Genomic DNA, 20547 nt, shown 5'->3' with positions numbered 1-20547 from the left:
CGTCCAGGGTGAGGAAGGGTGAGGCTTTGCATTGATCTTCCGTAAAAAGATCTAGCAGTAGAACGTCATGGCCATAGCTATATATACTACCTGCCATAATGGCTATGTAATTTTAAGAGACGTAATTTTGAGACTTAAATTTTGCCTCCTTGCAGTCACAAGAGAGTAACCCTTTCCCAGTAGACTTTGGTTATATCCAGAAATGCTGCATTTCTTTAATACAGAATGTATGATAAGAGCGGGATCACAATGGCAGTAAAAATTAGACAGTGCTGTGACAGTGTAAATATTCTATGTACTATAAGCGAGACTGCAAATAAATATAACATAAGACATCTGATGGAGGACCTATCCAATACTAAAACATTAGTTTTACCTTTTGTGAATATAAATTAGCCGTATTTTCTGTGTTACTGGCATTTCAAGCTGACTGATTGTTTGTGTAAATGTTCATGGCTCCAAGTTATTTCTAATTAAAATGCTCTGAAAAAATAGCGTCACCTAACTTCAGACATTCTTGCGGATGCAAGCACATCTGCAAGTATTCTAGCTTCTAATTTCCTTGCAGATGATAAGCAGAATAATTAAGCGCTTATCAAATATGCAGTGTTTGTTTCTCTTTTCTGTTAGTTATTTGTTACCTCCTCTTTCTTGCTTACGCTTTTGCCTACCCCCATTTTATTTTTTTTTAATCTTTCCCCACCTTTCTCTCCTCTTCAGTGTATCTAATAATTGTTGATTATAACAAGTGGTATTAATCATGTACTAGTGAACAGAGTAACTGGCTGGCGGCATTTTGTTGCTGGTTGTATTTCTGAGTTTGAGTAAAATCTCTGTTATTATAATGCATAGGAATAGCATTAACATGCAAGTCTTTCTTTAATCAGGTCAGAAATAATCACAATGGGAGTCTAATTCAGCCCAGTAAAAACTGCAGGGGTTTGCAGCATGTCTGGCATTTTGCATATCTAATGGTATTTTAAGTTGTGCTTAGAGAGCAACACCTGTATTTCTAACAGGTAGACTGTATTACTGAGTGCTAAAATAGACAGAATTGAGCAGCCCTACTGAAGTGCATAGTGATGACTATGGACCAAGTGTTTGGAATTTTTATAGTGTGTTGCAAATTATGTGATTTGGGATTTTGCTATAATATACCTACCAGTCTTTTTTACTAGATAGAGGTCTGTGGTAAAAATTCCTGTATTTTTGCCATCATTTTCTTGCCTGCATCACCTGGAAAGTAATACCTTCCACTGACTAGAAACCAGGACTTAGATCTCCAGGGATGTTAAAGAATGCTTTTTATCCAGAGAATTTGACTACCTAATTTTGTATGAGGTATGGTGTGGCTAGAATTCATTTACCTTTTTCCATTCCAGCTTTACATATGAAGAACACTGTTCATCCTGAGGTGGCTATATTACTCTTTAAAACACATAGCTTGAGGATATGACATGATTAACAGAATTACTAGTTTGAAATATAGATTAAATGTATGTTGGATGTCCATCTCCAGCTAATATGGCTTCCAGACAGGGTGAATAATTTGTGTAACAGCTTGTACAACAACAATAAATTTGAATACATTCTGTTTCCCTGCACACCCTGTGTGCTCAGTTGTTAAGTGTCTTGTGTCACAAGTTCTCTTGGAGTTTTGGTTTTCTGTAAGCAGTTGCAAAAGATCCTGCTATGGAGAAGTGATCTTTTCTGTTGCTGGTGTTACGGTTTTGTGGACAAGCTTTACAAAATGGCTTTTGCCTGTTGAATGCAACTAATATTTGCTAATGGGGGGGGTGTGTGGGGTGTGTGTCATGTGATGCTGTCAACAAAATCAGTTCTTAAGGCAACCTCATGTTTTCTGCATTAGAGGTTTGTTTTCAGCTGTTCCTGTTTTTTTCTGGACTTTGTATGAAGGCTCTGTGTTTGCATGTGTAAACCAAGTAGAATCAGTCTAAATATCTACTTGAGGGACTGGGGTTGCATTTAAATGATTGCTTCAGACCAATCTCAGTAAGGGCTGCCGCCGAGAGGAGCTGTCTGTCCCCTTCCAGACATATTCCTGGCTGTCCCTTTGTGCCAGCGGTAGTGCTGGGGTGACCATGAGGTCAGGTCAAACCAATCTAAAATATACTGCAGCTTTCAACTGCATCGTTTCTGCCACTCATCTCACTGTGTGAACAAGAACTGGTGGTAGCACAGGGGAAGGAGCAGCCAGAAGCAGAAGCTGGACAGAGAGGGAGGAGGAGTGACAAACCACGGAGCTGCTCTGTTGAGCAGCAGCTCTGTATCTGCCTTGGCTTAAAGTGATCAAGAGTGATAACGTAAAACAGGAATAAGTGCCTTGATAAAGTTCTGGGTGTAAAACAAGTTCCTATTCTGACCTAAGCAGTACCTTGTTTTCTTAGGGAACCCTTTTAATAAACAAGGTACAGTTTTGAGAGAAATTTCCAGCGCTGGGCTGAAGAGTTGACAGCAGTAATGACCCTTACTTAGCCGCAGTTGGGGGAATTTGAGATTTTAAAGTGTATTAGCTGTCAAATCTGCAGGCAAAATAGTTTTCAGAAAGCTCTAAGACTTCATGCTTTCACCCTCATTGCGAAGTTATAAGACTGATCTGAACGTAGTATTATAAATTATGTTCAGTTGCCAACCTGACTTGTGGATTGTACTGGTCCTGTCAGGAGTTACTTTCTCAAATTTGTTTTTGAGTTGGGGATACCCCAACTGAAGTGTAAACTGTGACAGTATGGTATAGGATTCTGTAGAAATGGGAACTCAGCCTGTTGGCTCTTTAGAGACAAGAAAGACTCGCTGGTATGACACCCTGTACCATCTCTTTGGTCTGCCTAAGAGCTTCCAGTGCTCCCACCTCCATAGGAGAGACAGAAATGTCACTTAAGGTACCTCCTTAGTGATTGAGGAATGGTGTGGGGTGGAGCTCCCACTGCTGTAGTACCCAGGGAAACAGAGCTAAGGAATTTCTGACTGAGATCACAAACATCTGAGAAGCTTTCATATGTGATGGGCCTCATTAAATTCTCTGCATTGTTCTGGGAGCATCCACCTTTATGTTCTCAGGAGATCTCTTGCTAATTGAAAGAAATAGAAGTGGGAAAGATGCTGTGTTGCAGCCACAGATGTCCTGCATGCATTGTGATCCAAGTACTGGCTCTTCGGATAGGGCTGGCTTGTTGATCTCTGTGTGGACCTCTGCAAGTTTCCATGTTTGTAGAGACAGTTTCTTGTAGGGCAACTTCTGTATTGGAAATGGAAAAAAAAGTTTCTAAGAAATAAAACATAAATACTTGAAAATATTGTTGGAATCGTGAACAATAGATATGGCATCTCTTTCCACTTCTTGTCTAAGAGCAGGCTTGGCTGTTGCTAGGAATGGCTTGATATGATGGATTTTGCTGTGGGATAGGAAGATGGATTAGATCAGAGGGTCCAGATCCTGCAGACAAGTTGTTGTTCAAAATCCATCAGAAATTGCCTTGTGAAATGATTTGACTGGGATTTGGATTTGCTTTTCTGGAAACATGTAAACAAAGCTCCACTCAATGTTTGCATTTCTACAAGTATAAGCAAACAATAAAGGCAAATAATAAAACCAGTAAATTTAAGTGTTCAAACTCTACTCTAATAATTTTGTTAAAAATGAAAATAGACATGACAACACTGCAATAAATAAGTGGGTTTTTATCTTTCCCTTGTTTCTCCCCACAAAAAAAGTTGTAGAATTTTTTTGATTCAGAGAAGAATTAATATTGACCTAAGTGAGATCTCAAGATCTTTCATAGTATTTCAAGTTTTTGATTGTGTTTACAGAACTGCTTATTTCCAAACCCCACAACAAAAGCCTACGGTTCAGGCTTGTGTGAGCATATTCAAATAAGTGTTTTTATTACACATGCCATTGTTTGAATATTATTTGTGTTATATTTGCTTCCAGTTTTCCTACAAATACTAGTATATTGATCCTCTTAATCAGACTAAATTCCATTCTGCTAGGGAGAAATGTAATAGCAGTATCAGCTGGTTTGTGCTTTGCTTTTTTTTAATACTTACAATAGGAGCCCTTTCTTACAGAGAAATTGCAATACGTTTATCTAATTTTTGGATGCTACCTTCAATAATAATAATATGTATATGGATGTATGGATATATGGATAATATTTGGATGCTACCTTCAATAATAATAAAACTAGGAAACATTTTGAATGTATAGCATTTTGTGAACACTTTGAATACAGAAGTAGAATAGCTGAACTAAAATGCTGTTTTTTCTATAGTTGTATTGAAGAAACCCATTGACAATTCAGATAGGAAGAAGTCTGTTAGAGACTGTAATCTCTCTGTAGGAGAGCCTAGGCTAGGCATGGTGGAGATCTTTTTTTATATCCAAGTCTTCAAGGTTTAAGCAACATAATAAATTTCAGTGAAAGGCAAAGCGTGTCTTTAGGATGAGATATTCTTCAAAAGGAAGACAAGTATTCTGTTTTTCTCTAGAGAAATGTTAGCACTAAATAAATGTATTTATAAACATTCTACCTTACATATTTAATCTGTTTTCTAATTTGTTTTTTTTTTTTTTTTTGTACCTGTTTGCTTTTCAGGCAGCAGCATCTGTCCAAAGTCCTTAATATTCACTAGATCTTGTACAGCAAGTGTAACGACCAGGCTAGTTGAGCAGAATGTACACAATGAAGCGGCTCAGGGAATAAATGGAAGCGTGCCAGTCAGACAGTCCCCACATCCAGCTTCAAATCCAAAGCCACAAGGTAAGTAGTCTCAAGTATTTTGGTTAAGGAAGTTACTCTTCTCCAACTTTAAGAGAAATAGAGCACCTTGAAAGCATGCTATGGAAATACAGTAGTTTTGTAAATGCTTTATGGATAGGTAATTTCTTATAATAATTTCCTTTCTGAAAAAAGTTCTCAGAAGGGAAGTTGGACTTGCTAATGTAATATGATACAAGCGCATAGTTACACTTTTTATCTCAAGCATCTGGTAATTTGCTGTGCACTTACTGCCAGGTAGCAAGAGTTAAATTTGGTCTCTGCCCAAGAAGTAGCTAATAGGTAGAGGTGGGAGAACACGTGTAAGCACCTTGTTTGTATTAAACTATTGACAGGGCTTATTTTTCAAAAGATTACTGTATTTGAGCTGAAAGGTTGTAATACTGTTTTTGAATTGGAGTGTTTGGCAGGCTGGCTTCAAGGCAGAGGTGATGGGGAAGATATTTATTCAGGGCCTTTGGGGTTCAAGCAGAGTTCAAGAGGAACCGTCCTGCAGGAGTATGTGGGAAGGATGGAACTTTGTGGTTCTGCAGTAAAAGCTGACCAATAATGTCTCCAGAGAAGATTTCCCTTCTTCCTGTCCATAAATAGTATCTTCACTTTTAGAAGCTAAATAGGTCAACCTACATGTCAACTTTCTGTATCTAAATCTCAAACCATCGTATTATGTGGTCTTCTCAGTAATATTGTTTCTGCAGAGGTTGATCACAATAGAGAGTTACTGTGTTCTGGAAATCTTGGTTTCAGAGCGAATCTGGATGGACGTCTTTTAGGAGTGACATGCAATAGGAACTTCATTCATGTCACAGGTTATAAAAAAAAAAGTAAATTTAGAAGACTGATATCGTGATCCTGCTCAGTGAATTGGATTCTGAGACATAATGCTGCTGTGACATAAACTAGAATTACTCATAGAATACTAGATCACATCTAAATCATGCATAGAAACTAGAGCCACGTAGAGTCATCATGTAGTGGATTTAGCAATCTGTATATCAATTAATGGGAAAATACATCTTGAATTTTGCATCAGTCCTGAGGAGGGAAGAAATTTATTGGTGTGTCAAGAAAGTCATGTTTACTTCGGGAGATAGAGAGCAAAATAAGGCTGTAATTTTTTGTATGGTTTGCTTTTATAGAACTTTTACCAGTATTGTTCACTAAACTGAGATGCTCATATCAGTCATATGTAAACATTAATCACTGAGTAGTCTTTCTGCACCAGTTCCTAGGTCTCTAAAATGTGTTCTTTAAAGCTCAGTTAACAAGATAACAGGTATTCTTCCTAAGAAGAATATTTTGGACAACTGTTAATGGATAAACAGAAATAGGCAATCAATAAAAAGATTTTAAGCCTTTCAAAAACAAGTCCAGGCCACTTATTATAAATGTTAGCTGTAAGATAGGTTAGAAGTTGGCCATTACTGGATCCCATTCATTCAAGTAGTTACGCAGCTGTTGTTGCTCTTTGCCAGTCATGACTTCTGTTCCTGTCAAAACTGCTTGCTCCAAAATGTGGCATAGCTAGGAATAGAGTTGTAGTCTGAGAAATGCAGCTGTGTAGATTATATTCAACAATACTGTTGTAAATAGTGTTTTGTGCCTGCTTTGTTCATGGGCTTATGTCTTTCTCCATTTGTTTCTGTTAAATAAATGCATCATAGCAAAGTTACATAGTTTATCTTTTTGGCTTTTTATTGAATTGGAGCAAAACAAAATAGAGTTAATGACATTTGCATTTGAGAGTCCAAACAATCTAAGCAAACTAAGTTGCTCTAGTTAAATTGGTTTAAATGTGGATGCTTTTTATTTTTTTTGGAACAGCTTTCCATGCACAAGTACAGAAACATTTTTGGTTTATAGTAGCAGGAAGTGTTTTTTCCAAATTGTTGTTCTAGTCATGCAAATACTAAGTGTCCTTTCACAGTGAAAAGAAACAAGATCACAGACCTGAATTGTAATGCCAGTGTATCTGATTGTCGATGAACTAACTGCAAAACGCCCTTCATCTGACCTACCAAAGCGTATATCATTAAAACGAGAGATAAAAAGATGACTTTGAGGTTGCATTACAAGTGGGGTACAGCTATTTGTAGTAAATTTAGCTTGAACATAGAAGAAAAATATCCAAAATCTTGCACTTGAAGTGAACCCTGGACTCTGAACCTCTTTTGTCTGTACTTGGTCTCTGAGAAGTAGTTTAGATATTTGGAAATAGATCACTTGGGGCAGCTAGATCAAGTGAATAAATTTATCCCCAGAATTCTTTCATTTGCATTTTTTTTCCCTTGTCATCTCAAGGAGAAAACAAACCAGCTGTCTGACACACGGGTAGAAAAAGAACAATTTTTGTTCATCAATAATTCCTTCCATCAACAATTTAGCAATTGGTATGTCAGATTTCTGTGTTGAGTAGAGTTTGATTCATGAAAGTCTTTGCATATTTGGAACAAAGCCTGAAACTGGCTGAAGGCCGATGAGGGAGTTAAGCAAAGAAATCAGGACTGTGGAGAAAAGCAGTTGCAGTCTGCACCAGCTGTGAAACATGGTGTTTTGCCTTTTCATCAATGCTCTGCATTCTTTGATATAGTAGACTAATCAAGACTGGAGGTAGTCAGTGGAAACACCAAAATACACTAGTGAGTTTCAAGGCAAATATGATGCATGAAGCAAATTGGTAAATAAATTGAAATTTGCCCTTAACTACAAATATTTGGGCAGCAATGTGACCACAGCAATAGCAGAATGTGACATGTGCAAATTGGCAGTTTTTTTCTAGTTTCTTCTATTCCCTGCTCGTTGAAGCTCTTGCATGAGCTTTATATGATGCCCAGTTACTAAATGGGCACTGAAACTGTTCTCTGATCCAGGCAGTATAGAAAATATGTTGAAATGTTAATACTTCTTTAAAGCAGTGGAGTGTCTTGTCAGTTCAAGTCTGCACATCAGTTGCTCATTTAAATTTATCTAATGAATGCTTAGGAGTACTTCTGAATCTCCTGCTGAGGTTGAAGAGGAATTTTTGTTTGGAAGATTATTTTCCACTGATGTGTGCTACTGTGAAATAATATGGTCACACAGCATTCAACATGTAGACTTCAGCAGTTAGTTTTAGCTGACTGTCTACTGTGTAGCATCAGTCCTGTCCTCCTTTCTCAGTTAATTATAATATAGTCTATGGCTTTGAAGGTATTCTGTGGCCTGGGCCCAGAAAAGCTGAAAGACCTCTTAAAGGCCTGGGATGTATACTCTGCTTCTCTGGCAAATAAAACTTCTACAATTAAAGGTGACTTGAACTAAAACTGAGAGCTGCTTCTAGCTACACTTCTCCAGTCTCAGTGGTGCTTTAAGAAACCTGTAGCAATGTCTCTTTTGTCACCAAAACTGCTAAATCCCAAACGTTATCTTCAGGAAGAAGACAAAAGAGAGGACAAAGCGCATGATTATTTTTGGTCTTCTTTCTTATATATTGTTGGAAGATATTTGTTCTGATGTGATTAAAAAAATGTGGAAGTGTATGTTCGAAAGATGAGATGACTTTTCCCTCTCTTTGTGCTGAGTCTAGCATACTAGCTGGTTTTTACTGTTCTTGTGAGTGTAATTCTTTGGTATCTATCCAGCTGTGCTCATTTGACCTTCCTGAAAGTGATGGAGCATGCAAGGAGGTGATGAAGGATGACTCAGCCAGGAGAGCTGCAGTTGCTTACTGCAGGAACTTTTCACCCTCTGTTTTCATTGAATCAAAGCATAGCAACATTTTTAACCAGCAGGAGCTGAAGACGTAGAGGGAGATTGAACACATTACTTTCCAAGAGAAGCAATAAACAATCTTTGCTAATATTCTTTAGAGTCAGCAAAGATGATTGTTCCTTTTGAGCCATTTGTAGCATTGTCTCCCATTTCATCATGTATATGTACAAAGTTGAATGTAAAACTAGGCATTGCATCTTAAATCTTGATGAGCTATTTTGGCTAGTGTTGTATAGTAGCAGCTACCTGTGTGTACTGTGTGGTTTTCTTCGGGCAGAATACACAGTTCATATCTCCTAATGAGCTCAAAATTGTACAGTATAGAGACAAGAGTATTTATAGACTCAAACAGAGCTCTGTATTATGTGGGGCATTACAATGGGCCAGTCTTTTCTCTCCCTTCTTTTCTTTAAGATCCTTGCTGTGTGCACATTGAAAAATAATCTGATTAAAACACTTCAGAAGCACATTGAGGGGAGAATTAATGGAATTTGTTTTCCATAATCCCTGTTAACAAGGTTGACCTTACAGGAAGGTTTGTGGGCTTTTTTTGTCTTACATTACTGATTCTTTTCATTGATCTTGTGACTGTCCTTTTCCCATTGCTCTATTTCTAAAACTTACAGTAGCTGCAGCAGCAGCAGTTGGTTAGGGGAAAAGCTGTCTGTTAGATGGTAGTAGGGAGTAGAGAAGAAAGTATTTTGCATTAGTGAAGTGGCATGGCTGGCTGGTTTATGGTTCTCCTCTGAAGGCATTACAGGGATTTTCAGTATTTTTCAGGGTTGTCCAGTTTGACCAGAGGTTCCTCATGCTTGCCCTACTGAAATGTTACGAAGCTGGGGCTTTTTCAGCAATCGCTGCAAAAGTGTGCGACACCTCCACAGAATGTCCTAGAATTTGATTTTTGTCCCAGTGGATCCAGTATAAAAATAGCTTCCAACTAATTCCTTCTGCGCTATGAGTAGATATTAATTCCCTCGAGTTTAGTAGTTTTAATATATCCTTGTGAGGATATTAACGATTTATGAGATGTACAAAAGAATTTAAGAGATGTACAAGCCTGTTAAATAAGAGAATACACAGGTCCGCAGGTTATACAAAATCCATTGCAAGAACAAGTGTTTCTACCAACTAGTGTAGTGCTGGTCAGTAAATCCACCCGATGTCCCTTTTCCTTCTCTCTCCTCCCCAAGGGACTGGCAGTGCCCAAGCTCAATTATGTGTCCTGCTTTTTCCCAGCCTGCTTGTATCACATTTTTCAGCTGTCCCGTTGCCTTTGTCAGCACAGCAAGCTATTCAGTGCTTGGACAATTATCTGATGCTCGTTGGCCTAATTCTGCCAGACCTTCACTGAACTCAGTGAATGCAGGGAAAGCTGTTCCACCGCACTGCAGCTGAGCAAGTGTATGCAGCTTCTCTGGAGAGGCTTCATTTATCACACGTACTCCAGCAGTTACACAATTCAATTTCCTGCTTGTTTCAGCATTGCACTGTAACTATTTGAAAATTGCGGTTTTTTAAGTCATTCTTTCTGCACTCCATCCTTCTCCAAACTTTCTTTTTTGCTTGTGTTAATATACATAACATTAAGCTTGGAAGGACCAAACATATACACGCTAAAAGCATCTGATTTACAGTAATTCTCTTCCTTGTCCCTCTGACTTCATTTGTCATCTGTTGTAGTTGATATGATTGAAGTCTTAAGCTTTTTGTGGTGCATTCATTTCTTCATAGAGTCCCTCATGGCAATTTCAGACTGCAGCTCTCTCTACAATCCCTCCTAAGTGCAATTGGATTATTGGAAGCACAGATAAATGTTACCTTCTATAAATTTAATGTACAGTAGAGATGGAGAGTCATCCTAATCAAGTGTGCCTTCAAATCTGTCATAGTCTATGATAGCATATTTGCAAGAATTTTTTTCAACAACTCTTTCAAATGTCACTTGATAGGATTTAAGCTAATTCCTGTGGTGCACAGGTTTTCCAGGGCAAGCCAGTCAGCTGTTCTAGAGTCAGTGATGCAAGGAGCATGGCTTATTCACATCTATCTATTGTATATCCTATACTAGTGTGTATTTTATTTTCTACCACAAGAGTTGCACATGATTCCTAACACCGGTTCCTGTCCTCCTTCCCTTCGTGTTTGTCCCCTGGCATGTTTGTGCTGGTGCCTGTGGAGCAAAAGCTGAGCCCCTGGGACTACCGGTTCCATTGGAACTGCATTGCCTACTCCTGCTGATTTCTGCCTGCCTTTTAATAAAGGACAGATATAGTCCTTTATTTTTCAATTTCATATCAAATGCTTTTGCTTCTCCTCACAATATGTTTTGGGAGTGTGTGTGGAAATGAACAGAGTCCTGTTCTTGGGAATGAAGGACCATTCCATTAAGTCTCTCTTTTTGATGCAGCTGGAGGTGCGTTGCCCTGATAAGTGGGACACATTTGAGCCCTGTCTGTGAAGCATTTTTGTTGGCCGCAAATGCTGCATAGTCACTTAAAGAGAGAAAATTTAATTGAAAGATCCCCAGCACATGTGACTTTATTTGCTTTATGTGTCACCTTGTCCTTTGTGTTGTAGCCACTGCTGCATTAAACAGTGGCTGATCATTAACAATCTGATTAGAAGGACTAGGAATGAGGAAAAATCCAGAAGAATAAAAAATATTTTCAGGGGTCACGTTTTCAGCAGAATAAATAGAAGAAGGTTCAGTGAGTAAAAGAAGCTCAAAACTGATGGCAAACAGCTTTTCCACTGTCTATAATTATCGAAGTCACAAGGGAGAATGTAAAGAATGAGAGCAACAGAGTTTTAGGGCAGCAATTTAAATCTCTGTCTTGAGCTCTACAGCACAGCTAGATCCTCTGATGATGCTTACTTCTTTTTTTATTATAAAAACTGCATTTATGGAGGCCAAAGATGCTTACTACAGTACAATATATTAAAAAAAAAGGAAAGTCCTCCAATTTTGTAGCTCGTTGAAGTGGCACGTGATTCAGCTTTTATACAAAAAATATAGCAAGATCCCTGACACCAGATAGTTCATAAAAATATATATGAAGTCCCTGTATTGATAAAGTAATTTAAAGGTTAAATAAAGCCAAGAGCAGCTCTTCTTCATTACTGTAGTAAGTTCTTATTAAAAAATCTCATATGTTCTAACTCTTCAAAGAAACAGTTCCTGAGCAATTGCTTCTTGTTGTTGTTTGCAGTGCCTCCAAAGCCAGCTCATCTGCAGAAGCTGTCAGCTGTTACATACCAAACCTCTAGGCATAAAGCTTTATCAAATCAAAAACCAAGAATGGAGGAAGAGACACCCACCCCTGTTCCTAGTGTCACAAAGGAGAAGTCCAGTAAAGTCTCGGATCTCATCAATCGGTTTGAGGGAGGCAGGTATGTAACAGAATTTGAATTGGTTTATAACTCTGTGTGTGGGTTATTGGAGCTTGAACCTGTGAGGAAGAAAGCTGATGCTGAGGATTTGATGGCAAAGCTGAATGTGTTTTGAAACGGTGCAAGCCAAACGTACAAGGTATGCTTTTTAATAAGTTGCTAGTCTTGATTTTTATTTTACAAAACAAACAAACAAACTTGTAGCATTTTTAAAACATTGTGGAAAATATCAGCAATTTGAAAAAAGCACTGATTTTCCAATGAAACATTGGTGATAATCTTAACTTCTTTTTTTTCTTGCAGAAAAAATATTTGTTTTTATAAGCAAATAGAAAAACCTGAAATCCTAGTTTTCCTTTTATACCGACTTAACCTCTTCACATCATTCATGTGAAGAGGGCCAGCTGTGTGACTTATTTGTATTGATACGGCATACATTCGCTAAACTGCTTTGTAGTACTTTGTGATTTTGGTGGAATGTCTTGATGTTTTTGAATTTTGATGCTGCCTTTACAGGAAACATCTGGAACTTTGAGAAACAGAAGCCACAGCAAGCTCTGCTTTCACAAAATAGTGTTAGCTGTGTGTCTTTAATTAGATGTATCTGACAAGCATTATAAGCTCTGAAACAGAAGTTCTGAAAATATCTGCTCTGTGTAAAGAGAGTGACCCTCCAGAAAGCCTGTGGCGGAGGAGCAGCTCAAGAAAGAGTCTAGTGACAGCTGAGCCTTGCAAGCTTTGGATGTGGCTTTCTTGTGTTTCCTTGGGATACTGATGTTCTGAAGGCAGAGCTCCCATGGGAACAAAATGAATGCATGATGTACAACAGAGCACGTCCTTCTGAGAAGCCAGAGTATTAAGACTTTAATTGAAAGAATTCCCCCTCAAGATGGGGGATATTTAATCCTTTATACAGAAGCAGCTAAGCATTGCAAAAGTATGACTAGTGGAAAAGAAATAATTTCAGAGCTTCATCTGCAAGAAACTTCTGTCATTAGACCAAGACTTAATTGCACTGCTGTCATGACAGCTGACAAAAGATGAGAAAAAGAAGTTACTGCAGCACTGAAGGTCCTGTGAATTCTTTTAGCACAGGTCTCCAGTCCTGTTGTCACTCTGTTTCCCAGTCTTCCTCCAAAGCATCATCTAAATATTTTTAACATTGCAGTATCCTTAGATAAGTAATTTTATCCTTTCTGTGAAAGGAAACTCCTCAGTTCTTTTGTACCCTACACCAATGAGCCCTACATTTCTTCTTCCTAGATATCTCTGCTGCCTTGTAGGGGAAGTTGTAAAGTAAGCAAGGAAAGCTTTCTTATTTGTAGATTTTTTTAAAAAAGAGATGTTTTGTTTTGGGGACTAGGAGAAGCCGAGTTGCTTTTTGGCTGACATAATTCATTAAGTACAGCAAATAATCTGTCCAAAGATTAAATTTTCCTCAACTCTATGATCTCTGCTTATGAGAAACTTTCATAATTAGCATGCTGAGTTCTGGCATATCCTACAGTGGCTGTGGGAGCAATTCCTGGTTTTGAAATGAGCTCAGCTCACAAAATATGTCTTCCATGAAAGTAAACTTCACTTGTAATTATTGGTCTTCAAATGACTAGGTAGGATGTTCATGAACTGCAAACTGTGATTGTCAATTATGATAACATATTTTCATTAGTCTGTACAGCCCACAAACATGTAGGGATGGCAAAAAGTTAATTAAACCTCTTTGCTGTGTGCATGAAATTGAAAAATGTAAATTAATTCTGTCTTTGAGTTAAACTTATTTTTAAGAAAAGACAATCTTTACACAACTAAAGGAAAACTGATTTAAATTTCTTTGTTATATGACGGGAGAAGATGAAGGTAGTGTAAGATATTTTTTGAGCTATGTGTATGAAATTGCAGAGTATGTTTACAGTAGTTGTGTAAACTGTCCTATAAATAAGGAGTAAACATACAGTTTATAAGCAGTCTTCATCTTTCCAGAAGGTAAATGGTCCATACTAGGAACAATATGTTAGAGGATAGCCATGGTATCCTTTTCCAAGTTGAATATGCCTTGTTAAATGTACTTCAGACAAAAATGTATAGATTTTATTTTGGTTTCAGTTATATTTTTTTAAAATTCTAAACTATAGTGAAGCCAGGCACATTTACAGAGTAGGCTACCATTTATATTAGTAATTATTAATTTATAATTATATAAAATTCAAAATCTCTAAAATAAAACAGAGAAAGAGATAATGAAAGTTATGGACAAGGGATAATCTATGTTTAAAGGAGAGATACAATCTGGAGGAAAAAAAAAAAACTTCAGAAAAGATGCAGCATGATGAAAGGACACTGCTAAATAAACTATCTAGGGGAAGAAATGGGCTAAGGATTTAAAGCTTTTCCTGCAGTATGCTGAACTAAGGAAAGGGATGCTAAATGTTCTTGGATGTTTTTTTGTGCATTTTTACATAATTAAAGGGCAATTGGGGAACAGGCTTCTTGTTAGTTTAAGCGTTGGACTGGGACTTGGGAGACCCTGAGTCTTTCTCAATTTCTGCCAGTAATCTCCTGGGATGCCTTGGGCAAGTTACTACATGTGTTAGTGCCTCAGTTCCCTTGTCTGTTACTCTAGCTGGTCACACTGCCTTCTATTTTACAGAGGATATTCAAGAGAGATGAGGATGCCATGAATCAATATGGATGGCATGCTGAGTTTCCAGTAAGATATGTGTGTTTTGATTGAATAATGCAGTTCAAGTCTTGATGGCCTGGACTTCCTGATATTAACATAGAAAAAAAAAAGAAATGTTTTGGAGGGAATCAGTTATATGGTTCAACTCTCCTCTTCCCCATACCAGGGATTTTCTATAATGCCATGCTTAACTTTTCTCTCATGTATATTTTGTTTGGTGTTTTTTGCCTGTTAAATCCTAGCGATTTGAAGAAAGATTCCTCCGTTCTCCACATTACTAAATCTCAAGGAAGATATGGGTTAACACCATCACCTCAGCCAAAAGTCCCCTCCCAGCACCCACTACAAAAACAGGGAAACAGTAATACCGACAAAACTCAGGTTGCACAGCTGCACACAGCCAATGGAGTAGTAGCACAAGACCAGACGGAAGATGAGGACAGATTACCTGATCGCGGCTCCGCTGTCTCCACCCTGGTTCCAGATCATGCCATTGACAGCAGCTTGATAAATGGGGAAAGAGAAAGTACCTCCAGAGAGTCACTGCAAAGTGTGACAGCTTGTGAAGGACAGATGCTTAACAGCTGCTACAGGACTCCAAGCAGGGATACACTGCTCCCATCTGAAAATGAAACTCTAACAATTAATACTAACGTGAAGGAAGAACCAAATGAGGAAGTCAATAAGCAAGAGCAACCTGTAGAAACAAAGGTAAAGAGAGAAGTTGTTTCTTTCTTGCTGTATTACTACTTTGTGTTTTCTCTAGGTTTTTATTTACAAAAATAAGCTTCCCAGAGCAGGGCAGAAAGTTGAAAATATTTTATTTTTTTCCTCTGCAGTTGAAAATCTGTTACTATTTACTTTTAAAAAAGGCAATGTTAAAAACATCAGTAACTACAAAAAGAGAGGTGGGAATTTGACTATCCAGTGACAGTTCAGTGACACAGTTCTGAAAACAGCAAGGAAAAAAATTGCTTTGGCAAAATTTTTGTGGTGTTGGTAATTTTGTACTGTTAGCCTGGAAAAATGTCAGAAATTCTAGAGCATTTGGATCAATATCCAAAAGACTACTGATGTTTCAAATGTGTTCTCAGAGTATAGAAGAAAATTTAAAAAGGAAAAAAAAAGGTTTACTCTTATCTTTCCTTTTATCTTCCTCCCTTAGGCATCTGAGAGTTAAAAAAAAAAGCGAAGCTGAAATACATGTACATATTTAGCACTAAGCTTCAGCTGTGCCAGACTACAAGGGACACATGTTAGTGGTGCATATAAAATAAAATTCCACGTGTCATAAACTGCAATGACAGGACTTCATGCAGAACTGTTGTGTGAATCGTTAACTTGGATGTCATTGCCAAGTCCAAGCTGGAAAGGCAGTGACAGTCTGCTAGCTATCAGATAGACACCAGGTTCAGAGTATAATAAATATATGCCTTGGTAGCAAGGAGAACTTATACCACTTGAGCTTCCTCTTAAATCAGGTTTTAAATAATTAACCAAAATAAGTGGGTGGAAGAAAGTCTGTCTTGGGAAAATTAATTGCTGAAAAATTGTGCATATTTCCACTTCGAAAAGCTTAATTATGCAGTTCGCCTTCACATATTAAAGCACTGGTAAGTTAGAGGACATCTTTAACAGTTCTGGTCCAGCCGTGCTGTGCAAGCTGTGGTGGGAGAGCTGGGCTGGACCCTTCCAGCCTTTCTCTTCACCACAGAGCCAAACAACTGAGCACCAAGTGTCCAGAACACAGCTGCAAAGTTGGTGAAGGTTTTGGAGCAGAAACCATGTGAGGAGCAGGAAAAGTCACTTAGTTTGTTCAGCCTGGAGGATTCTGAGGGGAGACCTCATGGCGGTTACAGCTTCCTCACAAGGGGAAGAGGAGGAGCAGGTGCTGATTTCTTCTCTCTTGTGATCAGTGACAGAACCCAAGGGAATGTCAGGAAGATGTGCCAGGGGAGGTTTGGGTTGGATGTTAGGAAAAGGTTCTTCCCCCAGAGGGTGCTGGAGCACTGGAACAGGCTCCCCAGGGAGGTGTCACAGCCCCAAGTTTGACAGTGTTCAAGAGACTAGACAAGCCCTCAGACACATGGTGTGAATTTTGGGGTGTCCTATGCAAGGACAGGAGTTGAACTCAATCCTTTTGGGTCCTTTCCAGCCCAGGGCATTCTATGAGTCTATGATTCTAGGATAAAGCTCTTCGCTGCCTGCAGGAGTACACCTGCATTAGCTACCCATAGACATTTCCAAGTGCTTGAGTTTAGCGAGCCAGGGGTCACATATACATGTGCTTGAGGGTAAATTCTGTGTACGGGGAAGGTGGGTCTCAAATTGTGCATTACAGGATAAAATATCCTAGGTAATGCTGGGAAGGTGCTATTGCATGGGGGATTTCTTGTCTGTTTTGGGGATTGTTTTTGCCAGTGGTGAATGAACATTACGATTCTTATCTGAACATAAGCCTGGTCTCGGTCCAAGGTACCTTTAACCTGCCACACCTCTCATTATATTTCTGTCTCCTGTTTAGTGATGCCTGTTTCCCCTCACTGTGCCAATAAAGTGCTGAACACTCAGTGGGCAATGATGTTAAGTTTGAATCCAAGTCACACAGTAAGGTGCTGGCAGCATTTTCAGGAAAAAGCAGAAATGAGAGGCAGTCCTGTTTGTAAAGTCCAGGAAGGAACTGGGCAAATGCTAATGGCAGCAAACTCATAAAAATCTGTCTTTGAGCTGCTGGGTGACCAACACATGCGATCTGCCCTATACTGACCAGGAGTCGAATTGTGAGATGTAATGTGACTGTTACTAGATTTATGGTTTTCTGGTGCTAGAAGGGTAAAAAAATATAAAGGGTAACCTGAAACAAGCCTATGCAGGATGACTCTTCAGTTGGCATCAGTGGAGAACTCAGTCTGTAAAGCTGAGCTGGGTCACAGAACTTCCTAGGCACCAGCTTGCTTGCGATACAAGAATGTCCCCTTTAGTCTAGTGAGTTTAAGAAGCATGTCTACCACAAACTGATCCTAAGGACCATGCTTGACAAAATCAAGCCCTGATTTAGTTTGGGTTAATGCAACCTGTAGATTTAAATCACCCTTGTGGAGGTCTATGTAGCTGTTGCAATGCTGTCTGGAATAGGAGGAGGGTGGTTAGGAACAGGAGAGGTCTGGTAGAGCTTTAAGCTGCAACTGTGTCCAAGCAGCCACTGGGAAGAAGCAAAAGCATTTAGACAGTCTGTGGTTTTGCTAAGCACTCAGTCAGTAAAGAATCTTAAAACTGGGATGCAGTCCAGCTGAAGTTGCACTGTGCAGACTAACAGCACTTTTCTGCTCTTTTTAATTAAACAAGTGTAGGTGCAATTGGATAAAAGCAATAGAAGCAGATGTATGTGAGTCATAGACAAACTTTAAATTACGCATCTGATATAGATAGATAGATAGATACTAATGCAAAGTCTTTTCTTTGTCTCCTGCATGCCGTATTTCCTAATTCAGGGAAGATAAGAAAGTAGTGCTATTGCATTGTAAATGCATACACGTACAGCAGAAATAAACAAAGTGCACTGCTGGAAATGGTAAATTAAACTGGGGAATGGTGCAAAACCGGAGAAAAAGTTGCTTTTTAGACTTAAAAAAAGAAAGCTTATTTTGAAATAAAGTTGCTCTTGCCATTTAATTTTTTTTGTTCCTTAGCACTGTAGATCTGACTAAAGTCAGATGCATGTAGGTCCTGGAAAAGTTTTGTCTAAACTTACTAAATTTTGCAGGGTTAAGGAACATTTTCACCAGATGACCAGAGCAGAGTATACTTTATTCCCTTATTTCCTGTATTAGCTTGAACGTCAGAAACTACAAATATCACAAATAAAAAAGACAATTTAAAGTGAAAAGTTTCCTGTCTTGCAGCAGAAGCACCTTCTGTCATAAAATTTGGTTTGCCTAAAATGTGGAGGCTGAACAGTACGAGAACATCCCAATCAATTAACTTCCTGAATAACATCTTGTGAGAAATCTGCTGCCAGAGCCGACTGAAGACAAGAAGACAAATGCTTCAGTATTTGTTGTGAGACTGGTAGGAAATAAGGATATAGACTGCATGCATGCCACAGATGGAGAAGAGTCAATTGTGCATCTTTAATAAAGTCCTTACTTGATGTCTCCTTTTAATGACAATGTTGAGGGATCTGGTGTTCCGATGCAAAACCTGGTGGAGATCACAGAATCACAGAATGTTAGGGATTGGAAGTGACCTCAAAAGATCATCTAGTCCAATCCCCGTGCCAGAGCAGGAACACCTAGATGAGGTTACACAGGAAGGTGTCCAGGCAGGTCTTAAATGCCTCCAGAGTAGGAGACTCCACAACCTCCCTGGGCAGCCTGTTCCAGTGCTCTGGCACCCTCACTGAGAAGAAGTTTCTTCTCAAATTTAAGTGGAACCTTTTGTGTTCCGGTTTGTACCCATTACCTCTTGTCCTGTTGTCACTGAAAAGAGCCTGGCTCCATCCTCGTGACACCCTTTATATATCTGTAAACATGAATGAGGTCACCCCTCAGTCTCTTCTCCAAGCTAAAGAGCCCCAGCTCCCTCAGCCTTTCCTCATAAGGGAGATGCTCCACTCCCTTCATCACCTTTGTTGCCCTGTGCTGGACTCTCTCCAGCAGTTCTCTGTCCTTCTTGAACTGAGGGGCCCAGAACTGGACACAATATTCCAGATGTGGTCTCACCAGGGCAGAATAGAGGGGAAGGAGAACCTCTCTTGCCCTACTAACCACCGCCCTTCTAATGCACCCCAGGATGCCATTGGCCTTCCTGGCCAGATCATACATTTCTGAATGTAAGGAGGAGTTTTGATTTAAATAGAGTGAAGATTCCTTGCTAAGTTAATTTCATGGCCATAAATGTTATCTGTTACAATGTTTGAGAGATTCTACCGGCTTCTTCCTGGTTCTATAGTTTTATGCTCATCTTTAGCAACAGTATTTTGTGAACAAAGCTGTGCATCTTCAGCACCCAATATAAATGTATAAGTTCTGCTGAAAAGAATTGCCTCTTTAGGGATACCATGATCTTTACTGCTTTTCTTGGTTACTGTGCAAGAAACTCACCCATCATTCCTGCAATGGACTGTTGCATGGAGTTAGTATGCCAGAAAGCAATGGTAGCATTTAGGATTTTAATTGCAGGTCTTGCAAAGTTTATTCCATTCCTTGATTTAGAAACCATGAGGACTTAACAGATTGAAGGGAATCTTAAATTGTCATGGAAATTTACACTTATATTGCAAATACTTACGGAAGAAAGCTTTGGATCATGAAGCAGCTATGGCATGAATGGTTTTAGAAAAGAAAACCCCACTCTGTTCCTTTAGACAAAACCCAGCATTACAAATAAGCACAACATAGATTGGATGGTATTTTTTCTTATTCTACATATCTTACCCTGTCTGTGTTGGGGCAAGTGCTACACTACACAGGGCTGAATCATATACAGCATCACTGTTAAGTTGGTAGGTATAGTTTTCTAGATGGGAGATGACTGCTGTTTGGTTTGGGTAATAAGTTATGGCTGTATTTTGACTTAGTTTTATGTTAAGTGTCATTTAAAGTAGTGTAATTTTTGCAAATTTAGGACAATGGAAGAACAATTTTAGGAAATATGAACACAGATGCAAAGAGTTCGTACTCTCAGCAGCATTTTCCATACATCATCTTGACTTGAGAGTTCAAGAACAATTTAGGTAAAGATTACTTTTTTTAGCTTCTTAAGCATCCATAATGATGTAATGATTCTAAGGATGTGTTACTTTGTACTGAAGAATACATAATTAAGCCCAGGTGAAATATTTACTGTAAGCATCCTATATAGAGATGGAGTTTGCAGCCCTTACTGATGAACTTTTTGCAAATGTCTGGGTAGAGCAGAAAG

The 20547-nt window shown here is 38.7% G+C and overlaps 1 protein-coding gene across 14 annotated transcripts in view; it reads left to right on the top strand.

The window, feature by feature from the left end:
* FGD4 (FYVE, RhoGEF and PH domain containing 4) overlaps positions 1-20547 on the top strand; it is a 119891-nt gene that overhangs the window by 70149 nt on the left and 29195 nt on the right. For all 14 annotated transcript variants that reach the window (XM_065034966.1, XM_065034977.1, XM_065035038.1 and 11 more), the window contains 3 exons: positions 4620-4784; positions 11765-11945; positions 14868-15336. In XM_065034966.1, the coding sequence (XP_064891038.1) occupies positions 4620-4784; positions 11765-11945; positions 14868-15336 (815 nt within the window). The remainder of the gene's footprint in view (positions 1-4619; positions 4785-11764; positions 11946-14867; positions 15337-20547) is intronic.

Source organism: Columba livia, chromosome 1, assembly GCF_036013475.1.
Source record: "Columba livia isolate bColLiv1 breed racing homer chromosome 1, bColLiv1.pat.W.v2, whole genome shotgun sequence".
Classification (NCBI taxonomy): Eukaryota; Metazoa; Chordata; class Aves; order Columbiformes; family Columbidae; genus Columba; species Columba livia.
The sequence above is the reverse complement of the archived record's forward strand: the minus strand, read 5'-3'. Positions and strand labels throughout refer to the sequence as shown.